We start from the raw sequence: 22616 nt of genomic DNA, 5'->3' as shown, positions 1-22616 counted from the left end.
CTTTTTTTTTCGGGGGGGGGGGGGGAGAAATCATATTTGCATTGACGCAGGTTGACTTTCTCCCACGCAAAAGGATTTGACGAGCCCCCCTCAAAGGAAGCCGCGGGATATGAATGCTGATTGAGGGGAGTAGGTTGACGCCGCCAGGAAGCAGCCTGAAATCATGTGAGAACGCCTTTAGAACCGACGGGGGAGGAAAAAATAGGAAAAGTTCAGCTTTGACTTCCTGCTGTCTTGCTCAAAGAGCTACGTTGGTGAACCTGAACAAGTAATTAGAATTTCATGCTGCTATGTAGCGTCACCCATCTGTTCTGTATGGAAGTTCCCAACTGAGAAACAATTAGACAAAATCTGGACGACGGGTCCCGAAAAACTCACCTATTTGCCGTTTGTCTTTGAACCCTGATTTGGAAATGGGCAAAATGACCCCAAAGATGGCCAATTTGAATCAAAATGGCTGACTGTTTCTTTTTTTTGATGGTAGTTTTTCAGATTGATTGATTGATTTTTGGCGAGTCATGATAAATATATAACGTGGGTCATTCCAGAATTGGAGGACATTTTACATCCCACCCATCAAATTTTAAATAATCAACATGCTAAACATTAAAGCATGCAGTTTCTGAGTACATTTAGTTTTTCGGGGTAATAAAAAAAAAAAGAAAACAAATTTGTTGTAACCCCCAAAATGATTTTTTTTCCCTCTTGTCCCACAACCCCAAATACTCAAATTGAATCTCAAATAAAACCGATAAAATGAAATTCAAATGTCATTTTTGGGATATTGTTTTATTGCCGTCTCATAACTGTGGGTACATTTGTTTGAATAAACATTTTAAATAATCCTTATTACTATTATTCATGGGTCATGTGTCCCACAACATGTACACAACCCTGTTTCTAGAACTTTTTTTTTTTTTTGGCATGGTCAAAGAATAGAAAAGCGGTAAATCATATGATACGCTGGACTTGACATCATCAAAGTTGCCCCAATAACGGATAGCGAAATGGTACACGATGTCCTCTTATATTTTTCACATTTTTATAAAATAGTTAGCCTTATGCACACGATCAGAATAAAACAATTACATTTTTTTTCTTTACGTATTTACATAAGTAAAATCGTCCTCTCGGTCAGCAGTAACAGCTCGCGAAAAAGCCAGCTTCTACTACGGAGCGAAAGCTCAACATTCGCAGCAACCCCGTTACAGTGATGAGTGACGGGTATCGTAAACACCAAATGAATCATATAAACAATCAGACCTTTGATTGTTTATCACCAATTATTGATGAATACTGTCCAAGTCAGAAAATTTGAAAATATTTTTTGGGGAAAGCATTTTGAAGCCCCAATATCCTCCAATTCTGGAATGACTCACATAAACACACACATACACATTATCTACATATACTGTACACATATACAGTAAATATAAACTGAGATTGGTATAGCGTGGATTTTTTTACGCCACGTGTGTAATAGTGAAAAGCATTATGGGTAATTTGTCCTTCAGGCAGAATACCTTCACACGTGTACAGTGATGTCACGTATGGCCGGATGCAGGCGGTCTTGCCCGAATGGCGGCGGCGGTACATGACAGGACAGTCGTGGCTGAAGGCGTTGCGATGTTATGTAACCGTGCCGCTGTCGCAAAGACTCCTGGGAATCATCACATATGACTCTGGACTACCTCGAGGGTGACAGCACACCATAGTGATGGCATCCCGAAAATATTCACAATGGTTCAATTACAGTTAGAACATTCAAAAATGGATTTCATTCATATTTTTCACCTCAAAATGCAACATCAAAAGCCATAACATGAAAGGTGAAGGCTGTCAATACTTCTGGCTGTCATTTTTTAAAAAATTAATCCTGTAATTATGCAATGATTTGTGTAGAATATGGGACTAAGGCTGGAACAAATGTGGAGAAAAGTGAAGCACTGTGAATACATTGCGTGTCCGCCGTCGTGTTGTTTACATTACAAATCAATGATAGCAGTGCTTTCACGGGTCTACTCAGATGGAATGATTTATTCATGATAGCATAATAAAACAATGAACATTGAAAGCACTGACAGTTGAACCGAAGGCCTCTCACACATGCACACTCTCACTCATACACAACTGCACACACGCAAGCACGCACACACACACACCATGCACCACCATTCCCAACCGCCCCCTCCAGCCTTTCCTTTTTTTTTTGTAAATTCTCTGCCCCAGTCAGTTTGTTTTTTTATTTTAAATCCTTTAAATATATTTGATATAAAAAAACAAGCCCACGTATGATGAACCATTCAGAGGCAGCTCCATGTCCTCGTTCTGCCCCCTCCTCCATTTCCGCCCATCTTGGCTCTTGGACCCCAGAAAAATGTTGACATTGGAAGAAAAAAAAAAATGGGAGAAAGAAATACGGCACTAGAAAACTGGTTTGATAACCTCCCTGAAAAAAGATAGCAATTCAAAAAAAAAAAAAGACAGCGGCGGTGCGTTTGTGGAGCTCTGGAGGACTGGAGGCACTTTGGTACAGAGCGAAGGCCCCACACCTGACACCACGGCCAGCAGAGGGAGGAGGGCGAGAGACTTGAGGCGGCAGTGGGACATGCAGGGGGTGGGGGTGGGCAAGAGATGGGAAAGGGGGAGTGTGGAAGAGCAAGCACCTGACAAAGGTGGAGGAAAAGGCCAGCCTCCCCTCCACTTAATGCCGTGTTCAACAGAGGTGGAGAGGAAGAGGAGGAGCGAAAAAAAAAAAAAGCGGTGAACTGGGCAAAAGCTTTACAACACCAACAGAAGTGGGTCCTTTAAGGTAAGCTGGCGGGCATCCAGGGACGGCGGGAGGAAAGCTTGCTGTGGTCCCTTGGTTTGTAATCCCACCCCCCCTATCAAACTCCTCACCCCTATCATCAGCACCCTCCTGCCCGCCCGCCGCTTCACAAGTAGAGCTCCTTGGCGCGGATATGCTGCAGCTTCTCCCTCAGCATGCGGAAGGACGGCCGCACCGTCGCGTCGAGGGTCCAGCACTGCTTCATGAGGTCGTACACCACGGGCGGGCAGCCATCGGGGGCGTCCATCTTGTAACCCTTCTCCACACGGGGCACAACCTCTTTCAGTGGCTGCCAGACGGGAGAGGGGAGACGTGCAAAAGTGAACAATGCTGCCACCTGCAGGCCAGGGCCTCGCAGTCCAGAAACATGACGCAACGCAATAAATAAAGGACAGGCCAAGAGGAGAACACTCGTGTTACATTTTCTACAGAATATCTGGTTTAAAAAAAAAAAGAGCACCTTGCGTAATTTGCGTAATCAGCATAAATTGACAAAAATATCTATATACTGTATATATATTTTTTTGCAGGGGTGGACTTCAAACAAGGTAACTGTTATAATACGTACATGAACCCGTAACACAATTTGAAAAATAGAAAATATGACGCGTGACAAAAAGTCTAAGATGCCATGCCTCAAAAGACGCACGTTATCAGGCATTGGCAGTTGAACCCGCGTCGGGTCATTTTGGCCATTTCCAGGAAGCCTTGAGAAAGACTCAACTGTCCGTGTGATTTTTACGAGTCTACCAAATTTGAATCACGTATACTTAGACAGATGGATGACGGTCAATCTTTGTTGAAACTGAATTCCGATACTCACAATACGAGGGTAAGGCACACGGCCGAAGGAGTAGATCTCCCAGAGGAGGATTCCATAACTCCAGACATCTGACTTGGTGGAAAACCTCTGCAGGGGACAATAACGAAAAAAAAAGCGATGCCAGAGCGAGTCAGCTTGATGCCAAGTTCAGCGACCTGACTGCCACTTAACACAGACTGAAAGTAATTGTCACCTTCTCCCTCAAAGCCTCAGGGGAGGTCCATTTGACAGGGAGCTTGGCGGTGTCCTGAATGGAGGAGGCCTCCTTGGTCAGGCCAAAGTCGCTGACCTTGGCGATGTTGTCGTCCGACACCAGCACGTTGCGGGCCGCCAGGTCTCTGTGGACAAAGTTGTTGGCTTCCAGGTACTCCATGGCCTCGCACACATCACTACATGGGAGAAAATGTTTGTTTAACCCTTAGGTCCTTCGAAACAAAAAAAAAACCCTAAGTTACGCGTTTTACAATTTTGGAAATGATGTATGTTGTGTTATACATTATTTTTTTTTTCAAACACTCAAAATGTTCAGAGGCATCTGTGCTATCCATACATATATAGTTTTTATTAGTTCTTTGGGATTTTTTATTCTTTATTTTTTGCAAAAGGAAAAAAAAATTGTGTCTGGAGGTCCCAACCAAGCCCTACTAACAATCCCGACCGGACGTGTTCATGTAAAATGCATTGGTTTGAAGCCTGCTGCAAAAAGGCAAACTCATTTGCGATCCTGTGGCGCCACCTAAAAGTTGAACAATTGGAATGACCTCAACCCAACAATGTGGCATGCATACGTCTGTCCAAGCGAAAACAAAGCGATTGACGTAAAAATCGCGTGAAATGCATGTTTACACATTAGGTTTACGATGCATTCAAAAATATAAATTATAATGGGTCTCTATGGTGCAAAATATGTAAATTGTGAAGATTACGGAATCAAAACCTTTTTTATTATTGCTGCAATGCCTGAGAATTATCAGCCGGTGACGTCATGAAATTTCGGTCATTTTAGAACCCCCCCATACGTTTCAGCTCTCTCGTGTTTTTCCGAATGCCTTTGCCTTTGATTCAAAGACATAATTTTGCATTTATCGCAAACGGTGGACTACGAGGGTTAAATAAAAAACACAAATCTTTTAGCACTACGACCACAACAGCCTGGCATGACTCACTTGTCGATTGTATGCGGTAACGGTTTGGACAGGACTTCTAATCAGACTTTTCAGTGTGGTCCAGAGACATATGAAGTTGCATAGAACAGATATGAGGTCAGGGCGGGAAGTGTGCTTGTACTCGAGCCACATGCTACTCTGGATTCAGCTATGCCTCTGTAATCCTAGCAAGCTGCTTTTGGAACCAAGTCAAACTTGTTAACTCGCTTGAAATGGCTTGAAAGGCTCATTGGTAAACCAAACCTTAACCTGGGTTAAAACCTGAATTTGAAACACAGACCCAGCCTTGAAACCTTAACGTTGGCTTGTAACCCCAACCCTAAATTCCCCAAATCCTAAACTTGTTTTAAAACTCTACTGTAATCATTCAGATTATTGGGTTCAGAGACTAATTCCCAACTGGAATGTATTAGGCAAGGGCCATGCGTCTAAAAAACAAAAACAATGCAGACCAGGGCAAGTGCCACAATCTGTATATATTTTTAAATTTAAATGACAAAGGCACTCAGATAACTCACAGTGAGAACTTCAATAAGCAGTCACCACCGAGCACAGTCCGCCCTCTGGAGCGCAGGTAGTCGACCAGGCTGCCCTGTTGCACAGAGGAGGAAACGAAGCCTTTGAGAATATATAGCACATATTGCATTGCACCATTATATAAAATGAAGATGCTAATGAAGGAATCAATCAGCTGTTAATTTTTTTTTTTTTGGAAGTCTTACACCGGGGGTACCAAACGTCAGTAGGCCAGCGAGGACGACCGACCACCATGCCGCCGATCCACAAAGCACTTTGGAAATGCCAATAATCGGGACGACCAAAGTTCAATTAAAACGGCATTGCAACCAACGACGGTAAGTCCAACGCAAAGGCGTGACCAAAGCGTCCTCCAGCGGAGCCTGCGGTGTCACTGACCTTGGCCATGTACTCTGTGACGATGTAGAGACTTCCCCTCTCCTCCACGATGACTCCCAGCAACTGCACCAGGTTGTTGTGTCTCAGTTGACTGCGCGCACAGCAAAACAAATGAGAGGTTCATCTCGTAAGAACGACACTCCCGTCTTGAGATCGATTGTGTGCCTGGTGCGGCTCACGTCATGACGGAGGCCTCGGCGATGAAAGCCTGCGCCGTGGCGTCGTTTTTGATACACTTCACCGCCACTTTGGTCCCTCTATAGTCGCCCACCATCACATCTGACAAGACCGAGGGAGACAATCTTGAGCGTTCGGCTAAGCCTGATCCTTTCGAAAATTCTTCTTGGAAACCCCATCTTAAAACCTTGACTGAAAACAATGAACTGAACCCCCCTGGTTTGAAACCCCCATTTCAAAACAACAACAACAACACCAGCTGGCAAGGCCAACTCGGAACCCTATTTTTTGTTTGAAATCATAACTCCTGCTTGAAAACCTTAATTTGAAATGCTAACCCAAAGTTGAACCCATTATTTGAAAGCCGATGCTGGTCTTAAAACACTAATCCTGCCTTCGAACCCCCCTATTTAAATCTTAACCCCGCCTTAATTCAAGCAACCAGTGTGAAACACTAACCCAAAGCATGAAAATGCAATTTGAAAGCCGAAACCTTGTTTGGAACACAAATTTGTAAACCTAACATTGGTTGAAAAAGCAAACTCGGGCTTGAAACCCCAATCGTGACGCGTCGACTCACCTCCAAACTCTCCTTTGCCGATGGTCTGTTGGAGTTTCAGCTCCTTCCTGTTCAGGGCCCAGCCGCCTGCGGGGACAGCGCACATCAGTCTCACTTCAGTTGGATTTACGTTGAGAAATAACAACAACAAAAAATAAATCGCATTGCTCCGCTTTCAGCACCGGCCAAGTCTCGTTAGGTTAGCATCTTTTTTTTTTTTTAAACGATGCTCCTTGAGACTATCAAGGCAGGGGCTGTACACACAGGTCGACTATTTACTAATCAGAACTCTGCAGGCGATGGGATTGCACTCGACTGGATGCGTGTCCAACCACAAGGGGCTGAAGAAAAAAAATGCACGGCACACTTTTGAGCATTTACAGTCACTTAAATACTTTTTCAAGGTGCTGAAATGCGACCACTGCCTTCTCATATGTTTACGTTGTGTACACACACATGCAAAACAGTTGTGTGTGAATGAGTCCTGAATGCGCCCTTACTCCGAGAGAACTCGTCCTGCGCCGCCACAGTGCCCTCCATCAACTTGGGCTTGATGAGGCTGGTGCACAGGCCGTCGGCGTCTTTGGTGTAGTGCTGCCAGAAAAAACACGAGACAACGGTGAGTGTGCTTTTGGCCGTGCAATATCCGCTCCGTAAAAAAAAAAAAAAAAAAAAAAAAAAAAAAAACGGCAGTAAGCCAGTAGGGGGTCCGCGTCACGCCCAACATTCCGCATTCGGAGGCGATATCACATCGGATGATTCTTGGGTGTGCCCCTGTTGTGTTGAAAGCAAACATCACTGTCGAGACTTTTTCAAACGGAGTCGAAGACCATTTAAGTTGCCACCTTTGGGGGGATGAACCAGAGAGCTGTAACGGAGGCACGATTAAGTTTCAAAGCCAACGCTCACTCTGCCTCTGTGTTGTGTTGAAAGCAATGCCGCTGGATGGTAATTAAGTCAAGGAGGGCACTTGGGTGTCGGGGTATTATGGGATAGCGGGACAGGAGTGTTAAGTTTTAATACCGGACACTGGCTACTTTCGCCCTGTTCTGTTGAAGGAAATTGCTGCGTGCAGTTGTGGCCAAATCCCACTTTGCTGTGTTCTGTGCGAAAGGCAAGGATGGACACGTACCGGATCTACCGTACTCTGAAGCTCAAATTAGTTCTTTCGTTTGAAAATATGTTTTTGTCCAATTCCATACCCCCCCCCACCTCCAAAAAAAAAGCACACACTGTTACGGCAATATTTGGCCTTTGCTGAGTTCTGTATTAAAATCCAATGGCGACCTGCTGTAGGATCTTTTATTCCAGATCTGTGACACACAAGTTTCACGGGATCCTTCTGTGAATTTGGCTATTATCGGATTGCGGGATGATTTTTAAAACAAATTTTACCACCAATTTTACTGTTACATAGCAGGGCTTTGAGATCGGGCAATCTTGGCTCAATTAGAAGAGCAGAGAGTTCAAAGTCAACAGAGTGAAACTGCATTTAGTTACGCTGCACGGAAATGGAACAAGCTGCCAACAGAAGTGAAATCTTTCCTTTGAGTAATTTTAGAAACCTTTTTTTTTTTAACTTGACTTTTAAAACGTTTTTCTTAAAGTTTTCTGTTCATGTTGTCGAGTTACGTTTTTAGTCATTTTGGGAAGCGACTTTTGTTTTCCCGACCTTGCTTCTGATTGCCGTTCGCTGTTCGGTTTGCAAATGCTTTTAGGTTTTGCGTCTTTGCTTGCGTGAAGCACACCAAGTTTTTCAGGATCTGTTTGAAAGACGCTTTTGTCTGGGTCTGTGAAAGCACACACAGCTGCAGCAAGAGTTAAAAGCAAAGACGGCTTTTTTTAATCTGTGTGAAAAGCAAAACAACAACAAAAAAAAATCTGCCAAGAACACAACATCAACTGATCAGCTATTAAGTGTGGATAGCAGTCGGGGACACCCGAACAAACAGACTTCTAAAGTGCATTTGATGTTTCTGAGGTGTCCCCTGCCGAGGGGAACCTGAAAGACGGATCATTACAGCGGCAAATATAAACCACGACAGCTTTGACTTTCATCTCACGCTTTCTCTGAGCACCAAAACACATTTGCCTCCTTGCTTTTTGTCTGTTACAAGAAATACTTAATCGAATGTCAGTCGCTTGTCATCTTTTCTTTTTTTTTTGGATTAAGTCTTCAGGGTACCAATCACCTCTTTTTACGGACATTGGCTCACCCCCCCCCCCCAAAAAAAAAACAAACATACATGTTAACCTCATCCAATGACAAGCACATATGTAAAAATTTGGTGGTACTGCACACGCTCCTCTATTGGACAGCGATGACATCATGGCCAAAGCTCGCTGCGCTGCAGAGCGGCCGCGCGGAATGGGTGACATGACAACACTGATGAGGATGCAGATGAGGAGGCGCAGCCTGCGGGGGTGGCGCCAATATTTATTTTGGGAAGCGGCAGTTGAGAAGGCGTGCTAAGCGCGCACGGGAATCCGTAAAAAGATTCCAAAGGCTGCAGCGTGAGCGACGGCGTGCGTTGGCGAATGCAACTACCAGGCGGTGACGTTGCAGCAAAGGAACGCATACGGATTCATGACGATGAAATGTCATTTAAGATGAAGCGTGAGCACTCTGCGTCCACTGAATAGCGCGTCACATTGGGTGCCTTTTTCAGTCAGTCTGCGCTGAGCCCTGTCGCGACAAGCCGACCGCAGTCGACGGCAGCGGAGGGGGGCTGTGGCTGCCGAGCAGGAAAATACACACATTAAGAATGGGAGGAATCCTCCGCTAGTGGGGAGGGAAGACGAGGTGAAGAATGCATGCGGGGAGAGGCTATACATAGACTCGAGAAAGAGGCGAAGGCCGCAGAACAGAGTCAAGATTACACAAGGTATCGAGCCGGGGAAACCACCATGACATAAAAAGAAGGGGAAAGAAATAAAATGACGGGGAACAGCTACAGTGAAAAATCCAACACCTTCAAGCGAAAACATTGGGAGAAAGACACATTGAAGGAAGATAGGTGTGAGCATATTAGGTGAGCCTTACTAGACTGATTGATTGATTGATTGATTGCAATTTCCCCATTGCGGGACAAATAAAGGATATCTTAGACCTAATTTTGACCGACATCAAAGGATGCACATTCATTTTGGAGCAGAGAAGAATCAGGCAGTGTCCAAGTACTTTTGTATGGTATGGCCTTACTGAGTGTGTTGCTGATGTTATTTTGGTAGGTCTCGACATCCTGTTCATCATCCGGCCCTGACAAACATTTTGCGGTGCACGCAATGAACCAGTGTGCGCAGCGGCTTGAAAACACATCGCGAGGAAAATGAATTTGAAACTTATCTAAAATCCTTGATTGAGAAAAAAATAAAATTAAAAAAAATGTTTAACAGAAAAATGCTTGATTAAGGAGAACTGTGATTGGTGAATTAATATACAGCGGGGTTACGGCTTTTCAAGTGTGCTAAAAAGTAATAACATTTTCTCTCTCTCAGATGGCTAGCTAGATGGCTAGCTAGATGGCTAGCTAGATGGCTAGCTAGATGGCTAGCTAGATGGCTGACTAGATGGCTAGCTAGATGGCTAGCTAGATGGCTGGCTAGATAGCTGGCTGGCTGGCTGGCTGGCTGGCTAGCTAGATAGCTAGATAGCTAGATAGCTAGATAGCTAGATAGCTAGATAGCTAGATAGCTAGATAGCTAGATAGCTAGATAGATAGATAGCTAGATAGATAGATAGATAGATAGATAGACCCACACACACAGAGCTATGTTTGTTTTTGGTTAGCAATAGCAGCCGTATGCTGCTCGCAGTTTCAGTCAAGAGTGTTTATGTGAGTGCAGTAGGAGAGCGTTTAAAGGGTGTTTACACGGATTGAAACAGTATTAGATTGTGTTGAACAAATGTTGCTTGGAATATTGCCTTTGCTGTGGGGTTTTATGAATGCAACCATTTGGACTCTACCTCGAAGGTATTCCTGTATATCAGCATTGCAGGCCTCATTACGAGCGCGATAAGTTGAGCTCTTGTGTTTCGCGTTATCTGACGGGATGAAAGTCTATGCTACTCGCCTTGCCAGTCTGGCAGATAACGGATCAGACAGGCTTTTTGAAGAATGGGAGAAGTTTAGTCGAACCCCATTGGGAACAACCGTAGTGCGTGTGTGTGTTTGTTGAATACGCAGAGTTATGTAATGGATGTTAATGAGTAGAAACACATTTATTTTTTGTCCATTCAATTAATTTTTAAAAATTCTGGATAAGTAAAAGACTCGCCAAAACAAACTACAACATCGCAGTGAGGCATTTCTTATACAATATACGGACTTATTTAACTTGCAAAAACCATGAACGGTTCAAGTAAGGTCGGCGCTACGTGGAAACCAACAATAAGATTTATCTTTATGGTGGGATTGTAATTGATACCGCACGTATTGTAAAGCCACCTTGTTTGCATGTCACAGTCTTGGAGCAAACCTCGACAGACTGTGAAAAATCAGCATCACCATCTTTCTCATGGCAGAATTCTTGTAAGCCCGTTTCACACTATTTCAAGGTGCCCACTGGTATTTTGGTGTTGTCCCCCCCCCCCCCCCCCCAAATCAAAGTGATGGCTTTGTTGTTAAAATGGTTTTACGCTACCATTCCCCCTTTTCGCCCGCTCACCTCCACCAGCTGCATGAGGTTGTCGAAATACTCCTCCTCGTCGATGGTGAGCTTGCCGTTGTGGTAAATGATGCGGTAGTGCTCCACCTTGCCGTCGCAGCTGACGCAGAGCGTGTAGTCGCCCGGGTAGTTGGTGCTCTCGCGGACCAGAAATAGGCCCGTCTCAGGAGGGTAGAGCAGCCGCTCGGCCTGCTCGCGAGTGATCTTCCCGTGGAACCAACTGAGAGCAGACCGGAGGGGGGGGGGGGGGGGGGGGGGGGGGGGGGACATAAGATTAGGCACTGTAAAAATAATTGTCATTCTTGACGTTGAGAGACAAGATTGTCAGTTTTGAGGGTGATGAACAAATGACAAGGGAGTGAAAACTGTTGACATTTGACGGACATTTAAAAATGCCCGACAAAGCTTGTAGCTTGCCCCATACTTTAAAGGAAACACTAGCAGTACGATCAAGCATCTTAGGTGCAACGCATCGTGATAAATGTATAACGTTTCCGCAACACAGGATAGTAGAGTTGCAGCTTTCCTCACAGTCGCCACTTGGGGGCAGTGGAGGGGTGGGTGGCTGACTGACTGGGTCTGCGACTGGGTCTGAGTGGGTCAGAATGAGAACGGGACCACAGCTGAAGCCATCACGTAACCCGGAAGAGAAGGCAAGAGTGCTTCTTCAAAAAATATCTTCCCGTCATTCATAAGCGAATCAACTCCGCGCCGTGGAGGAAACGGCTCGAAACTATTTTCCACAGAGGAAATAAGACAAAGTGTGAAGTGAATTCTGTGTCCGCCACAGCTATCTTACAGGACGAACGCCGAGTAGTTTTACTTTATTCAGTTTTTATGTACTTATGGCAAAGTGAACTTTTAAAGTTTTAGACCTTTATCAGGTTGATCATTAGTGCGGCATGATGGGAATGATGGTTAGCACGTCTCCTTCACTGTCCAGACGCTGTGTGCTTCAATATTGTGCATTGTAGCCTCCTTCACGCCACCCTAATGAGGACAAGCACCGTGGAAATGATGGATGGATGGTGATCACATTTTTCGTCTCTTGCCCTCAATGGCATTAAAAAAAAAAAAAAAAAATCACCCAAAAACAAAAATAGATAAAATCACCCCAAAGCACAGCCCATGGCTGTTTTTAACTCCAAGGTTTTATTTGACTGTTCTGGTATTTGTTTCCTCGTACCGCTCTTAAGAAAAAAAAATAAAAAATTGTGATAATAGGCTACAAAGTTGGACTGAAGTGGAGCAAAAGGAAGTTTGTGCCTGCGTAGCCAATCATTAACGCTTGTTATGTAACAACCCAGTCGAGCGCTGGATGACCCAATGACTCAAAAGTTGAACGCTGCGGTCTGTGATGCTCATGACGGGCGCAAAGGGGTCACAGGAGTTGGAGTGCAGCATTTATGAGTTTGGGGATCGTTTTATGGATCGGCAAATGACACACGGCGTGTGGCTGTGGGGTCCAATTATTGCCGGTGTGTCTCCGAAGAAAAAAGTGAACCACCACCCAAGGTAAAAGAAGCGGGAATTGTATTTTCACTGTTGGAGACAACAATTCATTACCAAGCCCCCAAATTACACTTTGACAATTAGCTTGTACGGATTTGAGCGTGTGGTGGATAAAGCGACCTCCCGTTTGAAGAAAACCAAATCACAGCTTGCAATTTCCCTAGTTGAGGCATACATAACCTCATCACCAATTACATCGCAAATATGTTTGTTCCCAGATCCTAACGCCAAGAATGCTGTCAGTTATTGCTAATCTACGCCACACCTTCTATGCCAGAGGTGGACAAACTACGGCCCGCGGGCCAAATCCGGCCCGTTGGTCTTTTTAATCCGTCCCGCCGAAGGTTGGTACACAATTAAGGTTCAATGTCAACGACTGCATTCATTTCATTTGGACTTGTAATGACAGGCATTTCAACGCCAGGTGGCAGTTACTTGAAGTTGCAGAGCATAGGGAAAGTCGAAGAAGAAATCCCGTTCGATAGGATGTACTCTTAAAGTCTGAAAAACGTGCCCAAAATACTGCTTTTTAAATAAAGAAATCCAATTAATATTATGTCGAATTTAGTTCACGCTTTTGATCCGGCCCTCCATAATATTTTCTGGTTCTCATGTGGCCCTATGCAAAAAATAATTGCCCACCCCTATTCTAGGCAGGCGCTCAAAAGTGGGGTAACTGCGCCCACCCAGCATAGCTGCCAAGTCATGGACAAAGAAACTGAGGAGGCGGTAATAAGTAAATTCGCCCCGTTGTGAAATCACACTCTGGCACAATTCAGAATGGCGTACTTTGGTAGCTTGCAAAAATAATTCTTGGTTATGAGTGGAAACGCATTCCAGAGACCCGAATCTCTGTATACAAGCTACTAAAAAGTCCACTTCACATCATACGGCCGCTTTAACGTTTGCTTTTCTTTTCATCGTGGCGGAAACGTAGACTCGTTCACTTTTGAGGCGCACGTCGGCACCTGTAGGGGAGCTTGGACTGCCATCTTTTGCGCCAACATCGTTCCTTGGGCACTTACGGCATAAGACTGAGTTTCCCTCCTGATTTGACTCCTTCCCTCTTCTGGACATAGTTTGCTGGAATGGTTCCCTCTCTGCCCACGATGTTCCTTGCTTTGTACCAGTTCGGATCCTGAAGACAAACATTTTCTTCAGCTGACCAGAGCAAACGTTCTAGTCAAAAATAACGGAGTCCCGGTTACCCTGGTGACTCCGATGATGGTCAGCACATCTCCTTTGCAGAAAGGCAGGTCCTGCTCGTTGGCCGTCTGGAAGTTGTACTTGGCGACGCACTCCGTGCCCGTCGACCACGGCGCCTGCAACACAAAACAGAAGATGGCGTCAGGACCAACGTGGCTTAACGCGTCTAATCGCTACTGATCAAAGGGGCATGCGTAAAAAAACACTGAAGATGGGTCATGAATGAGTTGATCCAAAACAGTTCCAATGCAACAAGGGGGCGGGGGGGCTCAAGTACATCAAGGAGTGGCCGAGTCAATCTCTCTAAATCCAAAAGAAAACCTGTGGCGGGAGCTGAAGCGTTTTTCTTTTTTTCCCCCCACTTTTGACTGATTCTCCAGCTATAGAAATAAAATCAAGAGGGGGAAAAATCTGATTGAATATTTAAATCTTTTATTTTAATACTAGTATTAAGCTGGTGTTTCTCATCAGTGTTGAGAGTTCCCCTACATTTTCATTTTGATTTTTCAATGACATTTTCTTTTGTTGCCTTTTGACTCAATGGCAGTGTTGGTATGGCAATTCTGAATCAAATTCTCATACTGTTGCAAATGTTCCCCCAGACCTCAAGCACGGGTGTACTGCACACAAACGTCGAAATAAATTAAAAAATCTATATCCATGTATCACGGACTCTGCTTGTGTCAGGATAGGTGTGATGTGCTATTGACTTACGTGAATCCCAGACATGATGAGGGGAAGTGGGCGGCAGGTGTCCTCGGGCAGGTAGCGCTCACTGTTCAGCTGGTACCATCAGAGCTGCCACGTGAATAAAGCCATGTGTTAGATGTTGGGTCAAAAGTCACGTGCATTCACACAATGCATAAAACGATTCTCGAATTCTGACGCTATACTATGCCCACAATAGATGGTTTCCACCTTATACCTGTAACTTCGTGATTTTGAATCATCCATCGGTCAAGCACGCCTTCTCCTGATTGGTGCTAATTTGGGAAAATTCCAGAGTAATCGTTCGGCACTTCGTACGACTCCTGGAATTCACCCCAAATTATTACGAAAAATTAATAAGGCTAAATTGAAGTTGTTTAGCCGTCAGCTATAATTGTACATTTTTACCATGGCATTGTTTCTTATTTTTGTCTTCTTTTAAAGTCTTATCAAGTGTTGGTAGTTTTCTTCAATCACTGTCAATCATCTTCCGAAACGGTACGCCAATTGGGACGACTACGCATCAGCAAAGATGGTTATGCTGTACTGCCCCCCCCCCACCCCAAAACAGTACGACCAAATCTGCGCTACCAGTGGAAAAGTTTGTGTCGAGCTGTGCTTCACATTAAAAAGTACCAGGAAAGTGGTTCTTAGACTGAAAAATGTGATGACCTCTTCTGAAGCCTTTTGCTTTTGCGACCAGTCAGCCGAACAGGAAGTTGCGAGTCGAGCGAGAAGGAGGAAGTCAATAGACTCACATTTTCCATCTCTTTGCATGAAGCGGGGGAGGGGCCAACGAGAACGTCCGAACCCCCACAAAGGAAAGCAATACTCGTTGGTAAGGCTCGGTGAGCATGACACGTTCCCTCGAGAGATCGCCGACGCCGCTCTCGCCACCGCATCCTGTGTTGACACAGGAACTAGCCTGGCTGCAGTCAATTGCAGATAACGGTTACGTATTAGCCCGGGCCGACCCCTCTCGAGTCACCCACAGCAGCATTGTGAGACCAAAGAATGCTATTCTTAACCGAGGAATGCCTAAAGAGCCATTCAAGCACATCAAGCAAACCCGCTGCTCGTGCAATATGCCCAACTTAGTCAAGTGCTACTCAGTCAACCCCTTCCTCTTTCTTGCGGGAGGCACGCCATTGTTGACTTGCTCAAATGGCCCTCGCACGTGTATGGAAATCATATTGATGAGCGTGCAGGAGATCTGCTTTTGCTCGACAACGGTTGCCATTTCAAAACCGGACCATAGAATAGGTCTTCGAACAACACACAAAAACATGCAAATCAGGGCTGCACGCGATGAGATGAACATGCAATACGAGCGTTGAATATAGCAGTAGATACTTTTTTTTTTAAATGTAATTGTTGGTGGAGTAATGGCTGGTTATATTCAATTGGGTGCACTTCCCCACAAGGAGGCTGACATGTTTTCTACAATAATTTAAATAAGTAAATCAATCAATCCAAAAGGATGTGTCGTGTAGGTTATTATTATTATTTTTTTTATTAGAACTTGCAAACAGCCATCAACATTAACATTAACAATGCAAGCCATAAAATTAAAAATAATGCAATTGTGGTTTCATATGAAATCTTTTTTTTTTGTGGTTGCAATAAAAGTGTTGCATGCGTGTGTTCACGGAATCATTTGCGTCGTTCTGTACCAATTTATCAATGCACGACGCTAATAATGCAAAGCGGTCAGAATGCATCTTTTATACAAAGATGGCAATTTGTTTTGAACATCGTAACGTTATTGCATGTGGCCCGCAAAATCCACAAATGGATTTTTGCCTCACTACAGATAAATAAAAAAGTGATTTGTACCTGGGTGACCCAAAAGTCTAATATAATAATGTTAATAATAATAACATTATAATAACATAATAATAATGTTTTTTTTCCCTTCTTCCTTCTACCTACATTCTTGCTGCTGGAGGCTGTAAATTTCCCCACTATGGGACAAATAAAGGATATCTTATCTTATCTTAATGCAGCTTCTGGCAGGACACACAAATATTTGTATGTGTTAACTGCATGATGGAAGCTTAACACGAGGAGCTACATGCATGATTAACTCCTACACCGACGCGCTAATTACCTTCACACGTTTGCCAAAATGCCTTGTTCACAAGGATGCTCGGATTGTCAACACGGTGCCATGTGGAGTTCATGTCGAGAGGTGTTCCGCCATTAAGATGTTCTTTCTTGATGAAAGCGTGAGTCATGTCAGAGCCGATCTAATGCCGTCTGACACACCAATGGGGCGTTACGCAACTGTAGTGCAGTCCCTGTATAATTGTGGTTTATTTAAATAAATAAATAAATAAATAAATAAATAAATAAATAAATAAATGAAGGCCCGCGCTACCGTAATGCAGCAGTTCCAAGGGTCAAATGGGATTCAAGGCCAACATTTCTGGTGTCGTAAAATTTAAATTTGCACTGTCAAAAGAAACAATAGATTCTCTCACAAGAACTCAGTCGGCGGTCATCAGTATTTACTTGCGTAAGGCTGGGCCCTAAAATTCCTATCACGGTATGAACTGAATCCTTCACGGTAACGATTTAGATCGCGATTCTGACTAGAAGCTAGACAGAAAGTTACTCTGTATTGTCAACCTTGAGAGAAGCTTGAACAAATAGCGTTTCTAAAACTCGTAACAGAAAGCTGAAGATACAATGACAACTGGAAATTGTTGTGTTGGCTAATATTGGGCACTGAAGCTCCGCATTTAAGCACTGGCATTCCGGATAAGCAACGGGCAGTTTTATATGGGATGTTGATACACCAACATTCGTATCAAGGCTTTACTTAAGACTATTGCGGATGGCAGACATGAATGACAATCCTTTCCTCCTAGTATCCAAATTTGTCTCAGCTCATGGTGACGTTGTCATGGCAATGGGTGATGCAATAGCAGTCTTCAATGAAGGAGCACTTCCCGAAGCACGGCACCATGTTGTCCGAGGCCGTGTTATGAGCCCGTCTGAGACAAAACAGCGTGCACTGAATCCTGCCCCTTGTGCTCCAGCTAACTACTCCGCAGCAGGCCTGTAGATTGGTGATGTCATCGTGCTCTTATGGCAGCGTTGGAATTTTTATCCCATTTGTCTGACACTGACATACGGTATATCTGCACGGCACTGCCTCTCACCTGAAGGAGCTTTTCTTTCAGCCAAGTCGGGGGTGTCAAACTCATTTTTGGCGTGGCTCACATGTGAGTTACCGTTTCCCTTGGAGAGCCATGATAACTGAAACTATATAAAGAAGTCAAGAATAACGTTTTATTCAGCTATGAGTAACTGTAATGAAAGGTTTGGAAAACAAGAAAATGCTGACAATCTCTCTCATTTGTGACGTGAAAATTTGATTTCATTTTAGCAAGTATGTGTGCAAGTAAGTTTGAAGCCGTCATCTTTGATTTGCTTTTGCGGGCCACTTAAAATGAGGTGCTGGGCCACATCTGGCTCGCGGGCCTTGAGTTTGACATTTGTGAGCTAAGTCATCGGGCTTTCTGAAGAAAAAAAAATCTAATTCTGAGATTTTTTTCTGATTCATTCTAAAACCACTCAAGTTTTGAAAAACGTTATTCACCCAAGAACCCACTTGCATCAATTTGTCTACACAGATAATACGAAAAAATTTCCTCTGGCGGAAAAATTATGTATGTAAATATAATTGTTAAAAATGAATATATTTTAAAAAATATTCAATCACTTAAATGAGACGTCAAATTGCATGGCTTGGCTGGTCAATGTGATGCCGTTTGTCACTCTGTTAGCTTCTTACCATTGGTGTAAATATATTAAAAAAAAAAAAAAAGAGAGGGCCCAAGCTCGGGAAAGTTATTGTCAGCTTCTAAAACGAGAGCGACAAAACCGCAGGCATCTGGGGCGATGCAAAGCACACTTTATTTATACTGCGCCGCTTCCACCGCGATGAGTTTCGGCAGGCGACGCACAGGAAACACAGAAGCACGAACGTAATGCTGGTAAACACATCTTAGACAGGCTTCGTATTTATTTGCTGTTTGGCCCAGATACTTTTGAAGAAAAAAAAAAAGTCACAGATTGTCTCGAGGGTAATCTAATACATTAAAACTCAATTAAACCTCACTCAGCACAAGGACACCATTATGTTCATCACCAGTCAACAACATTCTTCACAAATCCAAGCGCCGAGTTAGTGAAATGCCATACAAGCCCTCTGGATGCCGCATGAACATCTTTACTTTGTTGTCGCAATGAGCTGGAATTTTTGACCGCCACGTTCGAATGATCTTTATTTATTTATTTTTTATTTTTTTACTTTCCCCAAATTCAAAGAGATAAAAGGTCTGCCGGGCTTCTTTTCACAGTTGCATGATTTCTCAACTCAGCATGACCGGAGCAGAAGAGCAATATGGAAATGTGTACAGGAAATCATGCAAAATGTATTGTTGGTTTCTCCGCATTCTCTGCAAGTGAAGTGTCACTTGAATGCATCTCATTCAACTGTGACTGTCATTTTGTCTGTTGGCAACTGTGAAGACAACCGCCTGGACTCGTAGGGCCAAATCTGCGCTAGCATATTTGGTGACCATTTAACCACCGAATCCCAAATTCCTATAACTGGAGTGCACATATTTAGTGCTCATCTTCTACACCAGATGTTGTCCAAAGCACTTTTTTGTTTTTTAATATGTGGCTGATGCGCAGCCGTGTCAACCTATGAAAAGGTTTTCCTTTTAAATAACTTCAAATAATCTTCACCTGCAGGATCCCTTACCGTACGCCAGCCAATAGCAGAATCCAGAGTGTTTTCCACACTTTTGGTGAAGTTTTAAATATAAATAAATGGCCTATTTTGGGTTTTTTTTTCCGTTTTTTTGGGCACACCGCATTATAAGACGCAATTGACAATGCATCCACTAGAACAAGGAAACGGCAACAGAGTGATCAGATGTCAGTAAAACTTATTTAGGCGACACAGTTCATTTAACCAACAGTAAGTTATAACATTGACTCGTTAACGTTGAACTCTCTTGCCGCTGCTCCATTTTCGTGTTCAACTGCGTAACCTATCGCCTTAAGTTTGAACTCTGCATTGTCAGCAGGTCTCCAGCAAGGAGCCATTTTGGGGTCGAAATATTCCTGTAATGACCATACACAAGGCACATTGTGAGGTTTTAAGAAAATGCAAGACTTTTAGGTGCACCTTTTAGTATGCGGAAAGTACGGTATGCGCCTCACGCCGCATCAGATTGCAAAATTACTTGTTTCTACGTTCTATTACTGTAATGAAAAGGCAATGATGTGCCACTTGGTGAATCGTAACGGTTGCTATGAGTTTCAAGGAAACCAAAAACTTGCCAAGAGTGCCAATATACCCACAGATAGTCTACAGTCTCATTTTCAGCATTGTCAGATGGATGCCTACTGCGACATCTGATTGAAAACGTTTTTTTTTAAATTATTATTATTTTTTTACTGATAGACACATTTTTCGTGGGTGTCAGAAGCTTTTTATTTTGCGGGAAGCAGCTTTTTTTTTCCCTTTTGGCGATAGTAGCAACGCAACTTTTTTGACGATGGATGCGACCCTGGGGGAGCTGATAACGACTCTTTTTGCTGAGAAAAGCAAATAAATAGCAGTAACACGTTTTTGGATGATAAAGGCGACACTTTTTTGGGTGATGTCATTTTGTCTGCTGCTCCCATGGTCCGAGGTTTTTTTTTCCAATAAGCTGATAAATTTCTGTTAATATATCCACAAATAAGCTCATATTGGCCAAACTTCCTAGCTATTCTCCACTACGTCCTTTCAATGTGGAGTTTGGTGATACAGACTGAAAATATTCCAACGGGGCAAGCGAGAAGAAACGGGAAGTAGCTCACATCCTTTCGGCTGCATTTAATCCCCGAGCGTTCGCCTCCTATCTTTGTCGAAGCGAATGAAAAAAAAATAAAAAGGAGTGTGACAGAGAAGGGGGACAAGCAGACAGGTGGGCTGACAGACAGACGGCGTGACGTCACGGAGCAGTGGGCCGCTCGGGCTCACCGCTGGCGTGGGACAACAAAAGCAGGCAGGCAGGAAGTGGAAGAAAGAAAGGAAGAGGGGCCGCGGGGAGGCGAAAGGGCCTGCGACGGCTGGGCCGCACAGGCGGAGGAAGGGTGATGCTGGGCGATGGCGAACGCTTATTGTTTGAGCTTGAGCGCTGCTCTTCGGTGTCACAGCGCGGACAGACGCACACGCTCTACAGCGCCGGCTATTTATACCCTCTCCATCGACGTAGGTGGAGGCAGCCTGCATTCGCTTTTATCAGCGCATACATTATGGAGATGCCGAATTAAATTAAAGGGGCCGTCTGCTCTGATTGCCTGCCTCCGTATGATTGATGTCTTTCTTTCCAGGAGGAATCCCGCACGCTTCAAGTATACTTATGACGCGTTTCTTCCAAGGCCGCGCTGCTTTGCGATACACTTGGAAGATGGTCCAAAGCTTTTTCACACTGCACTTCGATAGGCGCAGTGCATCCGTGACAAACTCATTCACTGTTTATGTGCTGCGAGGGCGTGACGACAGAACGCCAGATTGCGTCACGCAGCGAGGTGGCCGCATGCCGTGGCGGCGCCGCGCTTTGAGTTAAAAAAAATCCTAAACTCTGGAGTGATGTTGGGCAGGGCGGCCGATAAAAGAAGGGTGGGGGGGGGGGGGGGGGTGGATAGAATGGATGGACGTCAATTTCCGAGAGATTTAGTGAATGCATTATCGCCACATGAGGGCGGCCCGGTAGTCCAGTGGTTAGCACGTCGGCTTCACAGTGCAGAGGTACCGGGTTCGATTCCAGCTCCGGCCTCCCTGTGTGGAGTTTGCATGTTCTCCCCGGCCTGCGTGTTTTTTCTCCGGGTGCTCCGGTTTCCTCCCACATTCCAAAAACATGCGTGGCAGGCTGATTGAACACTCAAAATTGTCCCGAGGTGTGAGTGTGAGTGCGAATGGTTGTTCGTTTCTGTGTGCCCTGCGATTGGCTGGCAACCGATTCAGGGTGTCCCCCGCCTACTGCCCGAAGACAGCTGGGATAGGCTCCAGCACCCCCCGCGACCCTAGTGAGGATCAAGCGGCTCGGAAGATGAATGAATGAATGAATTATCGCCACATGTAGCGAGACGCAAGATGGGATGTCGTGTCTCAAAAACTCTCGTCTCAAATATTCTAACTTGGGCACAGCATGGACACTGCATCCAGGTGGATTGCAGTCTGTTAAATGAACATCGGGGACGACCTTGGAAGTGACGGGAAATGGTGTGTGTGTCTGTGTATGTGTGTGTGTTTGGCTGCTGCCTCATCTCGTGTGGTAGCAACACATGACAAGACTTCTATTGAAGCCGCGGGGAAGAGGAGGGGGATACAAAGCGCATGCACACAGAGGCACAAAGAGCGTCATTCGCAGCGGGGTGCCGGCACAATATGTCAGCCCCCAAATTTCTTTTGATAAAGAGATGCATTCAGCACCAATGACACCATGAAGAAACACCCGCATCGTGACTAGCAGGAGGAGTGGGGGGGGGGGGGGCACATTGGCAAAACTGGGAAACGAGAATAACTATGGCTGCTCTATCAGACTTCCAATGACAACCTCAAATGAGATGCCCGCGTGCCATTAAAGCAAGTTGTTCGACTGACGTTTCAATGATAAAGCTATCAGCAGTTTCTATTCGCAATTATTCACAAAAACGTAGTTGCATAAAAAGTACCACAAAAAAAAGACCGCTGCATGGCAAGATTTTGAGCAATAGCAATGTCAATTGTGTAGTCTCGTTAGCCGTTTACTTGTAAAGACGCGTTGTGAGCAAGCCTTTCTACATTTGGCTGAATTGCCAATTCATTAAATGCTATACCCGATGTCCGCTGATGATTGGCAGGGAGGCTGGGGGAAGAGCCGACACTTTCAGGCAACTGCCGGATCCCAAAGTCTGTGTGCTGTGCATGTGCCAAATGCACAGATCGGCGAACATTAATTGACAAATGTAATTCGGCGAATTTGTGCTCAAGTGCTG

At 44.5% G+C, this 22616-nt stretch overlaps 1 protein-coding gene across 1 annotated transcript in view; it reads right to left on the bottom strand.

Annotated features, from left to right (window-relative positions):
* Positions 1-2008: 2008 nt before the first annotated feature.
* LOC127600027 (tyrosine-protein kinase CSK) overlaps positions 2009-22616 on the bottom strand; it is a 30429-nt gene continuing 9821 nt past the window's right edge. Inside the window, exons 2-13 of the mRNA XM_052064371.1 lie at positions 14571-14654; positions 13859-13972; positions 13676-13788; positions 11139-11358; positions 6971-7064; positions 6492-6557; positions 5914-6013; positions 5735-5825; positions 5338-5411; positions 3847-4042; positions 3654-3740; positions 2009-3119 (exon numbers count right to left, since the gene is read on the bottom strand). Of these exons, the coding sequence (XP_051920331.1) occupies positions 2937-3119; positions 3654-3740; positions 3847-4042; positions 5338-5411; positions 5735-5825; positions 5914-6013; positions 6492-6557; positions 6971-7064; positions 11139-11358; positions 13676-13788; positions 13859-13972; positions 14571-14585 (1353 nt within the window). The 5' untranslated portion in view covers positions 14586-14654 and the 3' untranslated portion in view covers positions 2009-2936. The remainder of the gene's footprint in view (positions 3120-3653; positions 3741-3846; positions 4043-5337; positions 5412-5734; positions 5826-5913; positions 6014-6491; positions 6558-6970; positions 7065-11138; positions 11359-13675; positions 13789-13858; positions 13973-14570; positions 14655-22616) is intronic.

The sequence above is a fragment of the Hippocampus zosterae genome, chromosome 4, assembly GCF_025434085.1.
Source record: "Hippocampus zosterae strain Florida chromosome 4, ASM2543408v3, whole genome shotgun sequence".
NCBI classification, from domain to species: domain Eukaryota; kingdom Metazoa; phylum Chordata; class Actinopteri; order Syngnathiformes; family Syngnathidae; genus Hippocampus; species Hippocampus zosterae.
The sequence above is the reverse complement of the archived record's forward strand: the minus strand, read 5'-3'. Positions and strand labels throughout refer to the sequence as shown.